A 20,805-nucleotide genomic window follows, 5' to 3' on the forward strand; every position below is an offset into this window, starting at 1 on the left:
ACCGCTAACAACAACATAATATTAAAAAATTTTCTAATCATAATTTATATATTTAATAATCTATAATATTAATTTAAACAAACCCAACAAAAATTCATAAAATAATCATAATCTTTCTATTTATGTTCTTTAATTCCATGTCTAACAACAATATAATCATAAAAAATTTTCTAATCATCGTAAACTTTTTTAAGAATCTGTTAAAAAATTTTTAAATTAATCTAACCAAAAAATTTTATAAATTAGTCTTAATCATTCTATTTCTATTCTTCAGCAACATCTCTAATAAGAATCATAATAATAAAATTTAAAATATTAATAAATATAAATATAATGAAAATTATAAAATTTAAAAAAATACTTACATAATCAGGATCACTGAGATAATGAATAATATGAAACTCAGATCGATCAACATCTTTGATTTTGTATTTTTTTGGCATTGTTGATGCTCCTCCACCATACAAAACCCAGAGAAAGGAAGAAGAAAAACACTCTGAGAGTGAAAGGTGAGTGAGTATGTCTTCGGATGGTGAGAGAGTGGCTTCTTTGTGTGTTTTCTAGGGGCACCGTTTGTGGATCAGCGGGGATACGACGCGTGTTCCTCCTTTCACACAATTCGGACCGTGCGATTGGGTAATGCGAAAATCGAACGGTGCGTTATCCTTGCCAACTCGGAGGGTCCGAGTTCCACTCCAAGCAGATACAAACGCAAAGAAATCAAATCGTGGGTTTTGCTTGCTGAACTCGGACGGTCCGAGTTCCTACTCCCCTGAACTCACATTTTTGTTAGACACCTCCCACTCCCATATCATTCTCATACACCAGCATGGTCCAATATCAATATTAAAAAGCTAAAAAAAATATTCTCTCAAAAAAAAAAAATGATGAAAAAAATTAATAAATTTTGGTGGCAAGTAAGATTCCTCGTAAAAATATTCTCCCTTTGCTCAATGGACACCGTTGACACTGAATAGAGCCAGAAGAGTTAGAGCAACATTAAACGACACATTATCCAGCTGACAATCAAGCATGTCCTTGATGGTCTTCTCAGCCGCGGCCGCAAACCTTTCTCCAGTGTTTTCTGTGGTTCCCAGACATAAGTTTTCTCCCACCTTCTCTGAACGTATTAAGAGGGTTCATCACTTCGGGTACCGTTCGAATCCGAATCATTGCTTCAAACCGATTACGCAGCCATGTAGGAACTCTCTGATATCGGACAAGTTTCCTGCTGTCGGTGCCCGATCGACGGGTCCCGTTGCGCCCGATCATCTCATCGAAGTCGTTAAAACTGCTGCTCAGACTGGCGCTCAGGTTAAAGATTAATCTGGTTCCCAATTGTTTCGAAATATACATCAATTTTGATTTTTGTGCCCTATTGTATATTCTTACACATTAATGGGATACTTCGCTATTTTATGTTTTGAAGGTTTAATTTCTTTTGTGGAACTAACTTAGTGCCCAAATATCTTGAGAGGACTAAGTTTCGAACTCATTTAAAGAAAAATGGGATGAAAAGGTTAAGGGAATTTATGCTTAGAGGCATAACAAATATTTATAACTGGAAAAGCAGTCTTGAAATTGAATGAGTTCTCAGTGTGATGGATTGAAATTGTTGATCAATGATTGTGGTTCAATGGGGTGCAATCATTTTTGAAGAAGACGGTGATGGCAAATTGCACATGTGACCAATAAAAATGAAGTTAAATTTAACCCCAAAATGCTGGAAAAAAATTGTTCTTATTATTTTTTTTGAAGGTTACCTCCTTCTTTAATGTCAACAAACATATTGCATTGGCCCATCTTTTGGTCCTTCCACTAAAAATAACCTTGTGTTTTATTTCCTATCCCTGAACTTAGTGTGATTTGCATTTTGGCTTAGGATAATTGAGTTGCCACTTCCATTTCTGAACAGTTCTAGGAAGATACTTAAAACTCTGAAGCTGAACTTTGATAGTAGACATTTCATTTGCTGTTGTTAGTAAAGTGGAGAGGAAGAAGGAAATGGGAAACAGAGATGTATCATGCCTGCTAAAACTGAAAATATGGGGGGTCCATTGGGCCAAACTTTTATTCAATAGAAATTTGGTGAAGTTAAAGCATTTTGTAAGATCCAGTGGGAAAGATGCTGCTATCTTCTTTTGAGGTGGTCTAAAGATACTTGATTAAAAAGATCTTGTTTTACATCATTAGAGATTCTAAAGTACTCATTATTATTTCAACATCCAAAGTAGACATTTTGGCCAAATTTCAGTTGGTAGTTGCTGAACAAATGGATTATTGGATTACAAGCTATTGTAAAACAGATATTGTGTTTTGCTGCTTCATTTGGTATATTGAAGAGTTATCATTATTATAAGAAAGGGACAGAGCACGTTTGTGTCCTATCTTGCATTTGGGTGCTTAGGGAAAAATTGTTATTGTGCTAAATCTTCTATTTTAGATTTCCAAGTTGGGTACCATTTTAGAACTTTTGCATTTTCATGGTCTTTGAATAATCAATTTGTGGTTGTACTGTTAGACCAAATTTGATAGAAGTGTCAGAATTTATTGTTTGTAACTAAATAACAAACTCTTTAGATCTACAAATTGGATTTCATTTTAGTGGAGGAAAGAATACCCGCAATTACTAGCCATTAGTGATTAGTGAGTATAGAAAGCAAAAATGTTCACCGTAACCGAAAAAAAAATGAGAAATTGAATTCAGAAGGATCTAATATGTAATATCTCTTTTAAGTTCCATTTCACGTTAGATCTGAATGACATGGGCTTATAATACGGTAATTAGTGATTATACTTCAACGAATTCTTTATCTCTGCGTAGTCATCTGCACTTTTTCTGTTGATCAGGGTGATATTTTAAGGTAGGAACTTTTACTATTGTTGTGAACCCACTATATTTTTCCTGTTATAGCTCTTTAAATTTGGTCCTTTTCTAGTTAAATAAGGTTTTGGCATATATTATCAAAAGATGGATGTTTACTTTTCTCTGTTATTTACAGGTTGTAATGGATGCTGTAAATAAGCCACGAAATATTACATATAAAGGATTAACTGACTTGGTGACTGAGTAAGGTCTTATTGAATCTCTGATGCTTATCTTATTCAATGTTCAAATCAAATAATTGACACAGATTGGCCTTTCCTCTGTGCCTTCCTTGATCTCATCCAGTTCAATTACATGCTGTCTTTGACCTACAGTAGTCATTGGATTCATAGCTTGTATTCTTGATCTTCTTCAACATATTGTACTAAAGGTTTCCTTTTTGTTTGCTTAACTAGGGAACTAACTTTAGGTTGCACTTAATTTTCAAACTATTTACAGGACAGATAAAATGAGCGAAGCTGCCATATTAGAGATCGTGAACAAGAATTTTGAAGACCATCTTATTCTCGGGGAAGAAGGAGGAATTATAGGGGATGCAGCATCAGATTATCTTTGGTGCATTGATCCGTTAGGTTTGGGATTTCCGTCAATCTTATTTTCTCAATTTAAGCACATTAACCTTTTTATAAATCAGAATCAGGAAAAGCTATACTACTTCATGGCCTTCAAGAAATACTGTTTTTGTAATTTGCATCTTCTTTTAAAGAAAGGCACAGAATTTGGTAGATATCAGTTAAAAAGCTGCTGTTGTCCTTTTTATCTTAAAATATGATCAAGTATCTTAGATGTTCTTTTATAAGTGGTTGCTATATTTCATTATATTTCATGATTGTTACCTTATTTTTGATTAAGATGACTAGTTTATGATCATTATAAACAGGGATGAGTGCGTTGTATTTTGTATGAAATTTCATCACATCGAAACATTGCATCTTATTTTCTCTTTTCAGTATTACTATTTAAAAAACCCCGTAATTTCGAAATGGCATTAGAGGGCACTATGCTCTCACTACCAAACTGCTTAGTTCCTGATGAATATCTGATACTGTTTATCTTTCATTACACCCTTCTTTCAAGCTGTTTTGGTATGTTCTCTAGTTGCTTGTCCACTATTATTAGTGTTTTTCTTCTCTCATAAGTGTGCCTTTTTTCCCCAACCACCCAATATTCTGGCTTGGGACTCAAAAAGCATCACAAATATGCCTCCACACATTCACTTATGTTATTTGATCATTTTCTTATGGATGGTAGTTTGTACAATATTTGAAGAGATAAGATGTGAATTGGCTCAAAAAGATTTGATCTATATTTTACACAATTGTTGTGGGGAAACCATGCGAGGCACAACATACGCAATAAAATCCTTAGCTGTAAATGTGTGGCCGAGAGCTACAAAATGAGCTTATTTGGTCAGTTGGCAAACTACATCCATTTTGAAGGACGAGTAAACTGCAATAACCCCTTGGCGCCAACACATATCTGTCCTTTTGAAATACTTTATAAGTGGTCATATAATCCTTGACGGCCTTTTTCTTATGTTTCCAATACTAGCAACACTTTTACAAGTTCTGAGGGACTTATAGTGTCTTCAAAGTTGAATCATGAATTCTGCTGGCAATATAAGGTTCAAAATTGTGTTTCTTAGCACCACAAATTCTACACCTTCTGTACACCATGTTCTTGTGAATCAAATACATAGGTGGGTTGAATCATCGTGGCACTATTTTCTTCTTGATCCTTTTCAATCTTGATTCTTGAGTCTTGCTGAACCTCTTATCTACTTGTTCTCAGACTTGGTTTATTGATCATTATGAAACGTGTCTTCACTTTTGCATCACCAAGACAATGTCCCTGAGATCTCCTTTATAATGTGATTTAGCCTATGCCCCAAGGTTGTAAGACTTGGGTATGAAAAGCCACTAATTTTGTTTCTTAAAATAAAACTGCTTCAATGCCCTTGCAAGAAGTGCAGTAATGACTTAATTTCTCAAATGCAAATTGCACTTGGAGATTTAAAAAAAAGTTTTCATCTTTTATAAGTTTGTCAGAAGCTTCTCATCAACTTCAGACCATGTTGAAACCTATAACCCCCAGAGAGACCGAGAAATCCATTTGAAGCCTTTAGGTCTTTGGTTGGGGCCAATCAACACTGCCTCAATATTTCTAGGATCAGTTAAAATGCTTTCTGTTGGCACTCCATGGCCTGTATACTGTCCTTGATACACTTGGAAACTGCACGTGCTTTTAGTTTGGCACTATTGAGAGAAAATAAAGGAGAGAAAGACATGGAATTTCTTGTGTTTCAACTACAGAGTATAGACGAATATGAAATAAATTCTTGTAAATACAAATATATTATTTCTCTCATTAGTAATTACATATTCTAAAACTCCCCTTTATGCTGGGTATTATTTGGATGACTTAATTACAAATCTTGGATATTTGTGTAGATGGGACGACAAACTTTGCACATGGCTATCCCAGTTTTGCTGTTTCTGTTGGAGTTCTATATCGGGGGAGGCCAGCTGCTGCTGCAGTGGTGAATAGCCATATCTTTTTGTTCTATTTCCTACTGTTTGCATAGCTTTTTATGAATAAGTATGTCAGTCCTAATCAATTCTATATAAGGATATATACCTAGTACAATTGATGCATTAGATTAATGTGTTTTGCCATGTAATTAGTATGGTAATTGGAATGATGAGGGATTATGACATTTTAAATAAATGAAGTTACTGCATTGGACCAATATGAATAATCTTTCTTCTTGTTACTGAAAGAATATGCTGCATTATTTCCTATTTTATACATATAGTTATGTTTTTATACCATAACATCTAAGAACTAAAACTATTGAATTATTGAATCTAAATTAAACTTAGCCATTTCTCATCTTTCGGTCCTTTTAAATTAGACAAGGTTCCTCTTTCTCTTGGGACTTCGTTTTCTTTCGTAACCTTCATGATAGAGAATCCTCTGAACTTTTGGTTCTCTAAACTTCTCGTTGATGATTTTTCTGTCTTCAAACCCTGATAAATGGATATGGTCTCTTGACTCCTCTGGTAGTTTTAGCTGTAAATCCTTCTTCCACTTCCTTACTCACTCCTCTAACACAACATCCTTTCATCTAGACAAACCCATTGGAAGTCCAAAGCTCCCTTTAAAGTCAACTCTTTTTTATGGACAGTTGTGGTTAACAGAATTAATACCAATGACTTATGCAGGTTTGAAGGCTAGATAAGATAAGGCTATCTCCCATGATCTGTGTGTTACGTGTGGGGCTAATTTAGAGTCAAATTCACATCTGTTTTTGCATTGCCCAATGACTGTTTTCTTATGGAATAATTTGTTTAGCATCTTTGATTAATGTTCAGTGTACGCTGTAATCCTAGACCAATTTCTATTGACTAGGTTTGTTGGGTTTGGCAGTAGAAAAGAGGTAACATTTTTGTAGCAATGTGCAATTTTTGCCACTCTTTGGACTATTTGCTTGGAGCGTAATGCAAGCACCTTTAATGACATATTTTTTGATAATCATGTTTTATGAGATAGAATTAGATGCCCAACACTTGGTGTAAAGCTCATAATCTTTACCAGAGACTTTCCCTATTGAACATGTTGAGAGTTTAGAAAGCTATGCTTTATAGATAAATCTTTTGTATAGAGGATCATCTTAATGAATTTTTTATTTTTTATTTATTTATTTTTTGAAAAAAATTATTTATTGCTCAGGATTTTCTCACTTCACCTTCTCCAGTATTATCTGAAAATTCAGCATGAGATTAGAGAGGAGTTACATTCTCTATGACCTGCTACATCAATATTCTGCCACTAACTTCCTGAAATTTGAACTTGATTCGATTTGTAAGGCACAGATTTCTGTGAGAATCCTACATTTATTCGATCAGCTTCATCTTTCCTATTCACTTCTTTTCTAACTCGTGAATCATGTACATCACTAGCATCTCATTTTTCGGCAGTATTTTCCCCTTCAGACCACTATGTTTCCTTTTGCTGGTTTATTTTTCAATGCCTTTTTACTATGTGGCAAGTGCTATTTGCATCATCTCTCATTATAGCCTCCGGAACCTACGTGTACATCTGCAGTTCAGCAATGACCTTTGAGCCCGAAAATCTGTCGGAGTGTCCATGGGTTAAAAGTTTTTAGTGTCAGCTAATTGGCTCAAATATTATCAACTTTAATGGTAATAAGCCTAAACTGGCTCATAGAAAACTGCAACCACTACTTTTTCCAGCTCTTTATGCATATACCATTTTAAAGAATTTCTCTCTCTTTCCACTTATGTTCTCACTATCCCTCTCTTGTTATTTTATAAGATGAAATATTTTTCTACTTTTGTTTCTATTTCTGCCTTTGCTTCTCCTAGAATCTTAATGAACTGGGCCCTTTATATGTTTCAGGTTGAATTTGTTGGAGGTCCTATGTGTTGGAATACTCGCACTTTCTCTGCAACTACTGGTGAAAGAAAATACTATCTTGTCTCCCATCTGTGTCTTGAAGAAATAAAACTGACTTAAATTTGTGTTTCTACAATAAATTTAGCTCTCTGACCTTCTAGGTGGTGGAGCTTTCTGCAATGGGCAGAGGATTCGAGTCAGTGAAACTAATCAGGTGATTTACAACAAAACAATACCTCAACATAAAGTTAAAGAACAGTGATCTTCACAATTTGTTTTTTCTTCATTTAGGCTGTGTTTGTTGAGGTACTGAGACTGGGGGATTGAGACTTAGGCCCCATTTGGTTCATGTCCATGTCCATTAGGCTGCGTTTGTTTACAGGGACGGGATACTGAGACACAAAATCGTGTTTGACAGATGAGACATGGACAGAGACATTATGTCCAGAGATACTGATTTAGTGTATTTTGTGTCCATCTTGACAGGAAGGACACAGAGACACTAACAAGGATACAATTTATTTTCCATTTTTTCTTTAATTATTCTTGTTAATTTTTCATAATTATATTTTTTATTATTATATTTTTCTTCTCAAATTTTTTTAATGAAAAAAAAATTAGAATAAATTAGATTTTCATAATTTGTTCTACTTTATTACCAAACAGAATACAAGAACACTAAATTCTGTGTCTCTGTCCTTTATGTCTTGTTCTTAGTGTCTTGTCTTGTCCTGTTCTCAGAAACAAACGTAGTCTTAGAGACATGGACACAGTGGTACGTGTACACTGTTTGTTTGGTGAGACACAAAATTTTAATGGACACGGTTACATACAGATGCACATAAACAATGTGTTTAGTGTATCTCTTTCAAGTTGTGACACTAAGACACAACCCATGAGATACATATTTTTCTAATTCTATCCTTGATTATTTTTAAAAATTCCAATCATTGTCCTTTACCCTAACCTTCATAACACGCCTCTCCTTCTCCCTTTGTTAGTTCCACCATTGTCGCTGCCGTCACTACCGGCGTTACCACCTCCCTCCTTCCTATCCGCCTCTCTTATGCCTTTTCTCTTTCTCTCCCTTCGCCGTCTCCCTCCCAACGTTGTTGTCATCGCTATTATCGTTGTGTCTTCGGCAGCCTCTCTTCCGCCTTTGTTTGCGCGCGCCAACGCCTCCCTCATCTCACCGCTGCCCTCTTCACTGCATCGCTCTTTGCCATCACTGTCGTCATCCCCGTCATCGTGTCGCTGCTGCCCTCTTTCTTTGTCATCCACAATTTCAACAAACCCTCATCCTCTCAGATATATTTTTGTTAGATCTGTTTCTGTTTATTTTTTTAATTATTTCAACTTTTTAAAATTTGAATTTTGTAACTGATATTTGAATTAAGGTAGTTAATTTTAATTATCTAAGATGAGATTGAAAATTAAAAATGATGAGAGTGGTGACCATAGAGAATCAGAGGTGGTGGTAGTGGTGTTAACATTTTTGAGGTTGTTTTGGTTTGGGGGTAAAATTTGCTTTTGAATTAAATAGATGTGTCTTGTGTATTATCACCAAAACATGTTATAAAATTTGTGTATCTTTGTGTGCATGTGTATTTGTGTCTTTGTGTCTGTGTCTCTATTTTTTTTGAGACAATAACCAAACACTGTCTTAGTGTCATGTTTGGTGATCAAAGATTGGAACTAAAATTTCAGCCTCGAAACACAAAATTTCAATCTCTTAAATATCTCCAGAAACTAGAGACACAGGGGATTGAAATTTTTGGATACACAGACTGAAACTTTATTGATATTTCTTTCCTAAAATACCCTCATTCAAAATTTTATATTCCAAGTCTACCCCTCACAGTCAGTCTACTGCCACCCCACTGCCAACACTTCATAGCGCTCACCTCTCACTCCCAACCCCACCACCACACCTCTGCCATCACTGAATTCCAACACCACCAACAACAATAATCCCGAGAACAACAACAATCTCATAAACATATGTCAAAATCAGATTCAACAATCTCATAAACAAGAGAATTTCAAAATCAAAAAGGAAAAGAAAAGAACAGGGGGCTGAATTGGATATCTGAGATTCCGAATCGGAGGGAGCACAGATCCGGAACTCGAACTGTTTTCAGCCCAGAACTGGAACAGAGGCGATACGGTGAGCACAGGGAACAGAGGCAGCGCAACGGACTAGCAGTGACGCGACTAAGTGCAGACATGACGGCAACAAACAGGGACACAAGACGAAATGAACACGATGGCAGACACGACGGTGGTGGATGCTGTCGTCTCTGCTGCGGCGCCACGGAGGGAAACCGCCGCTGCCGCTGGTTCGCCGGAGAGAGAAGAGGACAAAGATGAGAGAGCGAGAAAACAGAGAGGAGGGGAAAGGGTAAAGGGGAAAAGGTTAGGGGGATGGCTGAGTGGGTAGGGTTAGGGTTTTAATTAGTAAGGGTAGTTTAGTAATTTCACTTATTTAAGTCTCCAGTTTTATCTTAAACCAAACAGGATATTGAGACATAACTCAGTTCTGTACACTTTACACTAAACACAATACGGAGACTTAATTTAGTCTGTCACCCAATCTCTGTCTCTCAATCTCAGTCTCTCTTTCAAATGCAGGCCTATAATTCTGTTGTTTATTTTTCTGGTTGTCATCATTATTATTTTACGGAACTATCTGATTTATATGGCACTTGATGACTGATGTATGTTGTATGTGATCTGCATTTTTAGGTGGAACGATCTCTTCTAGTGACTGGCTTCGGGTATGATCATGATGATGCATGGGCCACTAACATTGACTTATTTAGAGAGTTTACAGATGTCAGCAGGGTAATCATCTACTAAAGTCTATTTAAACCTTGTCTCATTTATTTGCCTTCCACTTTTCATTTGCCTGACTTTGATTATTAGGGTGTAAGACGACTTGGTGCGGCTGCAGTGGACATGTGTCATGTAGCTTTGGGAATTGTAGAAGCTTATTGGGAATATCGTCTAAAACCATGGGATATGGCTGCAGGTGTTTTGGTAAAGTTCTATATCATTGTCACTTTTGCTCTGACAGTCTGACAGTATCATTGATATGCTTTATGTGTAAAGGCGAGTGACAGATGTGTAATGCCATGAGATTGAAAGAATTACAAAGTGGATCTAAACTCACCCACTGGTCAAATTGAATAGTTTTAAGTAGTAGAAGTATTTGAAGTCCAACATTAATTTTAAAGGTAAATAGAAGAAGTAGAAAACACATCTGATTTAGTTTTGATGGAACAAACACATGTAAAGTGTGAGAACATATCAATAAAGACAATGTGGTCATGACAGGTCCTCCCTGAGATTCAACGCCTGTATGCTTCTCATTGTCGTTTGTGTTTTCGATTTGTAGGATGTCGTGGAGGAAACAGTGAAAACGGAAAATCCTACTTATTGTTTCACCTTTTTTGACTTAATTTTGAAAGTATAGAAACTAGGGAAGCCCTGATGTTTTCTGTTTGAAATATTTTTATCATGAATTTTAGGAACAGGAAAATAGTTAGAAAATATGTTGACATCTTTGTAATCCAAACTGAAACTAGAAAAAGAAATAGGAATGAAAATAGTCCTAAGTACTCTAAGAAACCTATTTCTTTTCTTTTGCAGGTCGATTCATTATGAAAATAATTTTTATAGATTTTTTTATTTCTATTCACTTGTAGATGGTGGAAGAAGCAGGGGGCGCTGTTTCTCGGATGGATGGCGGGAAATTTTGTGTTTTTGATAGATCGGTTTTGGTTTCAAATGGTGTGCTCCATGAAAAGGTTAGCCTTTTCTGATTTTGCTTCAAATATCTGGAAATAATTTTAGTTGTCATGTGAATCGTAAAATTGGGTCAATAGCTTTTCAGCTCATTTAATTTTGACAATTGTTTAGGCTTTCTATATGCTTTTTAATGCGAATATTTCCTATGATGTAGTTTTAGTTTGCTATATCTACCACAGTACCACTAGTCCTTGTCAGTCTGTAGCATATTAACACAAAATCAATAGGGGAGCAAGTTCATGTGTAGCTGCAATGTTATTAATAGCAAAATTTGTTTGTAGTCGAAGATAATCTTTTCGCTCATGAGAATTTTTTGCACTTATCTTAGAGCAAGCCTAAAGCTCTCTCAGTAATCAAGTGTTCATACTGGGCTACTTTAAGAGTGTGTTCGGTGTCAGTTGAAAAGACTGAGTAAAGACTATGGTCAGAAATTAGTGCATATATCCTAAAAGACTATAGTCAGAAATTACAAGGAATATGAGAGATAATTTTCTAGGAGTGCTTAGTTTCTATACAACTAAATTCCTAGGTCTGCCTAGTTTCTATGTTGTCAATGTTTCTTTCCTACATCCTACCTCAAGCTGGAGCATATATGTTAAATGATCCAAGCTTGCTGCACAGATATTGAATCTGAGGTCCTCTGCGACACTGAAAATATCTGCTAGCTGTTCACTAGAGCTTATTGATTCAATGATTATTTTCTGAGAGAATGTTTTCTCAAACATGACAGTCAACTACTCAACTTCAATATGTTTTGTTCTTTCACGAAATACTAGATTAGAAGCTATATGAAGGGCTGCTTAATTATCACAAAATAATTTCATTTCTTTGAAGTCACCTAATCTTAACTTTCAACAAAGCTGTTTGATCTAAATGAGTTAAAAAGTAATTTGGCCACAGCACGAAATTCTGCTTCAACATTGAAGTGAGATACAACATTTTTCTTTTTTTTTTCTTTTTACTTTTCCAAGAGACACGATTTCCTCCGAGAAAGACAATATCCCGTAGTAGATCGTCTATCAGTGGAACAACCTGCTCTCTACATCACTGAAACCAATAATCTGAGAATTCCCTTTATCATCATAAATTATCTCATCTCAGGAGATCCTTTAATATATCTCATGAATAAATTACCATTTGTACCCATAAAAGATACAGAAGCTGACAAATGTACCCATATAAAAATAAAACGACAATTGTAACCACGGAAGATGACTTCCGTGTGCCAAGAGTACCCTAACGGACCAATTACGTACCCAATGTCTGGGTACTCTTGGCACATGGAGGCCATCTTCCGTGGTTACACTTGTCGTTTTATTCTTATATGGGTATATTTGTCAGCGTCTGTATCTTTTATGGGTACAAATGGTAATTTATTCTATGTCTCATTCACATTATTGCATTCCAAGGATCCAAGCAAGGAGACTGCAGAAACTGCAAGACAAATGTTAGGTCTAGTAATAGTGAGATAGAGAAGTTTTCCAACTAATCTTCTATACCTTTCAAGATCTGAAATTGGCTCCCCCTGTTTAGGTAGTAACTCAAGATTTGGATCCATCAGACTATTAGTTGATCTATAATTCATCATCCCCTTGAATATATCTAGAGCATACCTCTTTTGAGAGATAACAACACGATTAATTGATTGGGCAACTTCAATTCCAAGAAAGTATTTAGTAGCTTTCCCAAATCCTTGGTTTGAAAGTAACTGAAGAGATTTTCTTTCGAACGATTAATCCCTTGATGCTTATCATCTGTGATAACAATATCATCCACGTACAATATCAAGTAAACACTTTTCCTTTGGGAATTATGATAGTAGAAAACTGAATGATCTGCCTCACTCCGTTTTATCCCAATCAACAACGGAGCTGAATTTAACCACGTTATGGGGGATTGTTTCAATCCATAGATTGAATGTCATAGCTTGCAAACCAATCCACAACCCCCTCAAGCAACAAAGCTAGGCAGTTGCTTCATGTAAAACCTCTTTCTCTAGATCACCATGAAGGCAGGCATTCTTGATATCCAATTGATGTGATTACCAATGACGAATAGCAGTCATAGCTGAGAAAACACAAACCTAAGTGGTTTTGGCTACATGAGATAAGGTATCCCCATAGTCAAGACCATAAATTTGAGTGTATCCTTTTGCAACAAGCCTTGCTTAGGCGTCAATTGTCCATTTGGACTGACTTTGATTGCGTACACCCAACAACATCCAAGTGTGGTTTTGCCCAAAGGAAGAGGAACCAGCCTCCAATTGCCACTATGCTCTGAAGCTTTTATTTCATCAATCATGACTTGAACTCTTTTGTGTATTGAAATAGGAGAGATAGAAGGTACAAAGGTGGAGTAAGACCAAGATAATCGATGATAACTCAAAAAGTTATAAATAGGATGAGGATTTTTGGGGGAGCGTGTACCTTTGAGAACTGCTATAGGCAAATCTAAATTCTCATAGGAAAGGCTCGTAAATCTACGTTTTGAGAAATCAGAAAGCTATGCTTTATAGATAAATAAATCTTTTGTTTTGTTTTGCTTTTGTATAAGGGAAACCTTATCCCCAATTTGTATTATCCTTCTCATTTTAATGAAATTCTTTTTTTTTTATTGAAAACAAATATTCAGTGATTTATGGGGGACGTCACCTATGGTATCTCATGCTCACTATAAGTAATTTATTGACGATTATAGTCGTTTCACATGGATTTATTTTTTGCGACCAAAAGCTGAAGTACTATTACAAGTTCGACATCTCTCAAGGATAAGGTCTTTATAGCATAATTATCAAACCTGAACTGCCAATCTAAGTATTGGTCACCAGGTTAGTGGTTCAATCGGTGGGTCATTGGTTAAACAAACTGTTTGACCGGATAATAATAAAATTAAATAACTAAGAAAGGTGGGAGCAAAAAAGATGATTTTCCTGAGGCTGCAATAGGGTCTAAGAGAATTCCTCTTTTGCCCTTCATTTACAGTAGGAGGAATAGGAGAGGGAAAAGAGAAAATGGTGGGGAATCACTTGTGTAACTAATTAGGCCACGTGGCAGAATTAGTGGATGCCTGGATGGGTGTGTGATCCTAGGCTGATTCTGTTAGGGAAGAGAGAGGGATTCTGTTATATAGAGGAGAAAAGGAATAATGAGAAGGTAGGAGAGTGGTAGGCTCTCAAACACTACCAAAGTATTATTTTCTGTTCTATAATTTCCTCCATTTCCCGTATAATCCATAATTGAAGAAGGGGCGATTTCACAGTAATTCATTACTTCCTCAGCTCTTCTAGTTCTATTGTTTTCTTTCGATTTTCTAGGGTACCAGTTGTTACAGTGGAGTGCACATCTTATTTCTTACAAGATTTCTTGCAAACCAATGAGATCTCATTTCAAAAATCATGTCTCTGCCACATCCCAACAAAATGGAGTAGCTGAAAGAAAAAGAAAACTATCTTTTTGATGTTGTGCGCACCCTTATGTTGGAATCTTTTGTGGCACCTCGTTTTTGGAGTCTTTTTTATTAACTGCGAGTTCTCTCCTTCACTAAACAATGGTTTTCCTTCCTTAATGTTGTTTGATCACTCACCCACTTATTCTAATCGCTGAACCTTTGGATGTGTTTGTATGTACATCTTCTCCCACAGATTGCACCTAACATACGGTTCAATCTATTAAATATGCTTTTCTTGGATAGTCTCCCCACCAAAAAGGTTTTCTATGCTATGATCCTAATCTACACCAGATTCGTCTCTAGAGGTGTGATATTACAAGAAATGCATATTATTTTGCAAATAACCATGATCCTCTCTTTGCATCCCCCTAGATCAATTTTGGCACTGTTTTCTAATAAATCTGCAAAACTAGAACCACCAAAACCTCTCTTTGTACACCAAAGACATCCAGCTAACACTCCAAATCAGGCATCTGGACATCCAGGCCCCTGCTTGATCACTCACCAGCTGCTGATCCAATATTTGACCCATAACGAGTTCTTGTACGACACAGTTCATGCATTTGTAAACCCCAAAGTTAGGTTTTCCTTCCCCTTTATCCTTGACAGAAACTTTAGCTTCTGTTTCTATATTTTCATCCTACGAACAGGCTATGGAACATGAATCTTGGCAACAAGCTATTGAAACCGAACTACTCGTATTGGAAGAAAATCAAAGATGGCATGTTGTTCCATGACCCCGCATCTATTTGTTTATTGGATATTATGGCAGAATATTGACGGAATATCTTCTTGTATATTAGTAGAATATTAGCAGTTATTTCTGTGGAATATCTAAATATTTAATTTTTATTATAAAATTTTAAAAATAAATAATATCTAACATTTTTGTAATAAATATTAAAGATTTTATCAAATGAAAAAAAAAAAAAAGAATAGCATTTTGATAAAAAGTTTTAGAAATTGTGGCTCATGGGTTAAAAAGCCAAGAGATATAGAGTGAGTGGAGAAGGAAGAGAATTTCTTAATTTTGAAAGAAAAAAATTTATTTTAATTGCAATGATGTAGAGTGTTATGTGACATATTTTGATTCTCAAATATTTAATAGCTTTTAATTTCAATTGCAATGAAAAAATATCATGTGATACATTTTGGTTATCAAATAAGTAATTACTAATTAGTAATGATGTATAAGAGAGATTGAGTAAGTGAAGGAGGAAGAAAGATAAAAAAGGGAAGATGGGGAACGAGAGGTTTCCTTGATTTTGGAGGGAAAAATTTTCAATTCAATTGCAATGAGAGAGTGCTATGTGATACATTTTGATTGTAAAATTAGTAATGTATATTGATTTGGAAATCAAATTTAGTGTTTGGTATTTGATATAAACGATGAAGTGAAATGATTTGTAAATCCTTTTATCTTGTCAATTTTGAAAGGATTTGTAGGCAATTTACTTATTTTCAATCCAAATCAATTCCATTCCAAGCCTTTGTGTTCCAGACAGGATTTGTCAAGTCTTGTGTTGCTGCCCCCTAGATGTTTGATAATCCTATATTTGCTTATTGGGTAAGGTTCACGGCACTTTGCATGATATTAATGAGTAGTTACTATTTTCTATACCCCCAGTCAAGGAGCATGATCGTAGTTTCTTTTGATACTTTTGACTTTGCAGAGGCAAATTAAAATAAAATGTAATGAATAAAAGTGGACCCAATAGTCCAATTAGGTATTTCTCATTAGTAGTCGGATTTACTATAAATATGGATAGTTGTGATGAATGAAAGAAGCATGAAATTAGTGAATTGATATATTTCCTTCTTTGGAATCCTTCAATGGAATTATCTTCTCCATCTCTTCCTCTAATTTGAATTGATTCTTCTCTAATTTTCCTCTAATAATTCTTTCCTTATTCTATTTCTTTCCCCTTACAGAAAACTAGAAGTAAAAATTAGGTGGTTTCCATGGTACCCTCCCAAATTTAAATTGGCCTTGTGTTTAATAATTGCCAACTCATTGTTATGAATCAATCACTCACTGAACTGTTGTACCTAAATACTACCTTTGGTTTAACAAAATCCCAGTTCTTGATCTCATTTCATTTCCATCAAGGGAATAGCTTGTTTTCGGAACTTTGGTTTATTACTTGCTTGATATAATTTTTTGAATGTGATGGAAATGCGGGAAAACTTAATAAACGGGGAATCCTATTTCAATTGTAAATCAGTTCATTTCCATAAATTGTGTTCTAAACACTACTATTTCGCTCTAAGAACTTGAGGCTTACTATTGTAACTTAAGCAATATTCTTGATTCTGCTGGTATTTAATATAACTAATGGAGTGTTTTGGTGGTTCACTGAACCTGACCTCAATGGAACAAGCTCTTAACCTTTTTTATATTTATATTTATATTTATCTTTACAGCTTCTAGATCGAATTGGACCTGCAACAGAGAAATTGAAAAGCAAGGGAATTGATTTCTCATTGTGGTATAAACCAGAGAATTACGCGGCTGACGTCTAAGGTCGGATGATTCGTGGACACTAATACAAAAATTAAATTCCATTGTTATATTAGTTTCTGCTCATAGTTCGATATTTATGAAAACCAAACATTTTGGACATTAAACTGCAAGGATAACTTTTACGCCAGCTGAATTTTCAAAAATGTGTTTAAAAATAGTCATGATTCGTTTGTATATCTACACGGCTACACCCACGTGATATTTATTGGGGGATTTATCTTCTGAAATTGAATTATCATGTGACCTGATCTATCACTATTTATCTTTTCATGCCATGAGTCTTTTTTTCTTTTAGATTAATGCTATACATCCAAGTGTTTTTGTTAACCAAATTTAATTAAGTTTGTCCAATATCAACACAAACCAATTATACGTAGCATTACTCAATGTCTTGTTATTTAACTTAGATTTGTTTCATAAAAAGACTTGGATGTGTAGCATTATTTTTTTTTTCATCTTATTTTATGGTTATCAGCATAGTTATCAAATTCAGACCGAATTATCCGGTTCGATTGAAAAATTGATGAACTGATCTAGTTTGATGTTCTAATTAATGCATTTAAATTGGTTAAACCCAGTAAAACCGGTTAGAATTGGTGTAAACTGTGCAGTGACCGAACCGTGTAGCGACTGAACCAATTGACATGTGTATCGATTATGTCCTCTTAAATTTGAAGACGGGACCTTGAGAATATATTGATTCTTATTAGATATAGTGGTGTATATATATATATATATATATAACCGTTGGATTAATGATCTACAGGTTGAATTATTGACCTAGTGATCCGATTTTTTGACTGGGTCAATTGTTGGTCTGGTCTGAAGCTTGAACATAGTACAGCAGCTGCTGAAGACCATTTCCGTATTTGAAATAAACACACCTGAATAAAATAAGAAAAACAAAAGCACAAACACGATACTGGTAAACCATATCTAGGCTTACTATTACGATAAATTTTAGAAGGTTAAATTTAACAGTGTTTGTAGAGTTTTTTAGAGTATTTGAGAATGCTCTAGATGGTTCTGGAACGTTCTAGAATGTCCTAGAAGGTCTTGGAATACTCTAGAAGGTTCTAGAATACTCTGGAAGGTCATAGAGTATTCTAGAAGAGTGTGGATGTATATAGGAGTATAAAGAGTAGTATGAAAAAATCTAGAAATATTTAGAAAGTTGTGGTATGATGGATATTTGTAAAGAAGGTTCTAGATGATTAATCTAGGCCATTGATTAGATTTAATCTTAACCATCCATTGAGGATGTGGATGGCTATAAATAGAAGATGAGAATTAGTGTGAATTGTGTGTGAATCATTTGTATCAAACACTTGAGTAATAAAGTGTTCTTTCCACCAAACTTCTTTTCTCTTGTGTTCTCTTGTGTTCTTAGCTTTTTTGCTAAGTATTGAGGGTTAGGCTGACTTGGTCTTAGCTCAAGAGGTTGAGTAAGTTTGAGTGACGGCACGGTAGCGTTGGAGTGTGTCCAAGGCCGTGACAATTTGGTATTAGAGCAAGGTTCGAGAGGGAGCACAAGTAGTTTGTGGGTATGGCTTCTAATATCACCATGGAGCATGTTGAGTCTCAAAGAAAAAGGAATGTTATTCCTTCTCAATGGGGAGGCAAGAAGGTCCGTTCTTCAAGTGAGCGTAGAGGTAAGGACTCTAACTTCTTAGAAGAAAGAGTTTCTATGTTGGAAAATGTTCTACCCTCTATGGATGAGCGCTTCCAAAGGATATAACATGACAAGGAGACCCTTGAGGCTCACGTGTTGGGAGAACTAGATACTTTCAAAGAAAGCATGCTCCAAATCGAAGAGAAGCTTGAGAATTCCTTGAAGCTATTTGAGGAAGTTCGAGTTTGGTTCGAGGAGACAAAATCTTGACCAACCATTATAAGGGAGACGACAAAGATTGATCTCCCAAAGCCAAAGGAGTTCAAGGGCGTGAGGGACGCTCGAGAAGTGGAGAACTTCCTATGGCAAATAGAGAGGTACTTTGAAGGCCAAGGGGTGATAAGAAGAATCAATAAAGGTACGTATTGTAATTCTTTACCTTTCTGATAATGCTACTTTGTGGTGGAGGAGAAAGTGCGTAGATATGGAAAATGGTACTTGCAACATAGCCACATGGGAAGATTTCAAAAGAGAGTTAAAAAGACAATTCTTTCCTGAGAATGTGGTTTATGAAGTAAGGAAGAAGTTGAGGGAGTTGAAGCACAAGAGTACGATTAGCGACTACGTAAAGGAGTTCACTACTCTCACGCTTCAAATCCCCAACTTAGCATCAGAGGATTCATTGTTCTTCTTCATTGATGGACTCCAACCTTGGGCAAAGCAAGAACTACAAATGAGGAATGTTAAGGATGTCGATTAGGCAATCGTGGTGGCCGAATCAATCATTGAGTATCATAGGGGAGACTCTAAACCAAAGTCTTCCTTCAAGCCAAGTTCTACTAAAAGTGGGAGAGACAAGGGGAAGAGTTTCTCAATCAAGAAGGAAGGAAAATACTCTTCAAAGAAAGAATATGAAGAAAAGAAGAAGGCTTTCATGCCCAAAGGAGGATGCTTCGTGTGCAAGGGACCACACCAAATGAAGGATTGTCCCAAAGTAGAGACTTTGGCATCTATCGTCGAGGAACGAAAGGCTCAATCACAAGTGACTGAATATGTTGGATATGTCCAACTCATGAATGTTGTGAAGGAAAAGGAGACAAACCCTGTAGAAAAGAAAGGCTTGATGAATGTCAAAACCTTTATCAATGAAAAACCTGTCATGGCTATGATTGATACTGGTGCTACACACAACTTCATCACGTCTGATGAAGTAAGGAGGCTTGGGTTGAAGATCACCGAAAAGAATGGCTGGTTCAAACCCGTGAATACCAATGGTAAACCTCTTAAGGGAGTAGCAAAAGGGGTTGAGATGACTATTGGTTCTTGGAAGGGCCTTGTAGATTTCTCTGTAGCACCCATGTATGATTTTAAAATAGTCATCGAACTCGATTTGCAAAGAAAGGCAAATATAATACCTATGCCATACTACAACATAGTATGCGTCATGGAGAAAGGGTCTCCATGCATGGTCCCTACAATCTCAAAAGTTGGAAGAATCCCGATGCTCTCGACCATGCAACTCAAGAAAGATTTCAAGAAGGGGAAGATGATGTCTTTGCTACAAGAGGAGTCAACGTTCAAAGGAGAAGTTGTTTCCCCTAAAATCAAGAAAGTCTTTGAAGAAAATAAGGATGTGATACCTCCCAAGTTGCCAAAACAAGCTAGGTGGCAAGATTTTTTGGTTGAGTTTGATTTCGAATTTGAATACAAGTCAGGCAAGACTAATGTGGTAGCAGATGCGCTGAGTCGCAAGGTGAGTTGGTGGCCATTTCTATGGTTGAAGGAGATATTTTGCATACCATCAAGGAAGGGTTGCATCACAATCCACTAGTCAAGAAGTTGGTGGAGTTGGCTAGAGAAGGTAAGACCAAAAGATTTTGCTTAGAAAACGACCTCTACACAAAAAGGAGAAGACTATACGTTCCTAAATGAAAAAATCTGAGAAGGAAGTTGGTAAGAAAATGCCACAACACCAAGTGAGCTGGTCACCAAGGTCAGCGAAGGACCTTAGAACTCATTGAATCTTCTTATTATTGGCCTCAAATGAGAGATGAAGTGGAGAGTTATGTGAAGACTTGTCTTGTGTGCCAACAAGATAAGATTGAA

The 20,805-nt window shown here is 35.9% G+C and overlaps 1 protein-coding gene across 1 annotated transcript; it reads left to right on the forward strand.

Annotated features, from left to right (window-relative positions):
- The first annotated feature begins 935 nt into the window (after positions 1 to 935).
- Positions 936 to 17,357, forward strand: LOC107478431 (phosphatase IMPL1, chloroplastic). Its single transcript, XM_016098569.3, has 10 exons — positions 936 to 1,314; positions 3,003 to 3,070; positions 3,326 to 3,459; positions 5,338 to 5,426; positions 7,310 to 7,367; positions 7,468 to 7,520; positions 10,052 to 10,150; positions 10,232 to 10,345; positions 11,014 to 11,115; positions 16,988 to 17,357. Exons 1-10 carry the CDS (start codon positions 1,033 to 1,035, stop codon positions 17,084 to 17,086), a joined length of 1,098 nt encoding a protein of 365 aa, XP_015954055.1. The 5' UTR covers positions 936 to 1,032; the 3' UTR covers positions 17,087 to 17,357.
- The last annotated feature ends 3,448 nt before the right edge of the window (positions 17,358 to 20,805 follow it).

The sequence above is a fragment of the Arachis duranensis genome, chromosome 3 (assembly GCF_000817695.3).
Source record: "Arachis duranensis cultivar V14167 chromosome 3, aradu.V14167.gnm2.J7QH, whole genome shotgun sequence".
In the NCBI taxonomy this organism is placed as follows: domain Eukaryota; kingdom Viridiplantae; phylum Streptophyta; class Magnoliopsida; order Fabales; family Fabaceae; genus Arachis; species Arachis duranensis.

Coding starts and splice junctions, on each gene's coding strand:
- LOC107478431 (XM_016098569.3), top strand. CDS start 1,033: ATGTCCTTGATGGTCTTCTCAGCCGCGGCCGCAAACCTTTCTCCAGTG. Junction 5,427..7,309: donor GGCCAGCTGCTGCTGCAGTG/GTGAATAGCCAT, acceptor TATATGTTTCAG/GTTGAATTTGTTGGAGGTCC. Junction 7,368..7,467: donor CACTTTCTCTGCAACTACTG/GTGAAAGAAAAT, acceptor CTGACCTTCTAG/GTGGTGGAGCTTTCTGCAAT.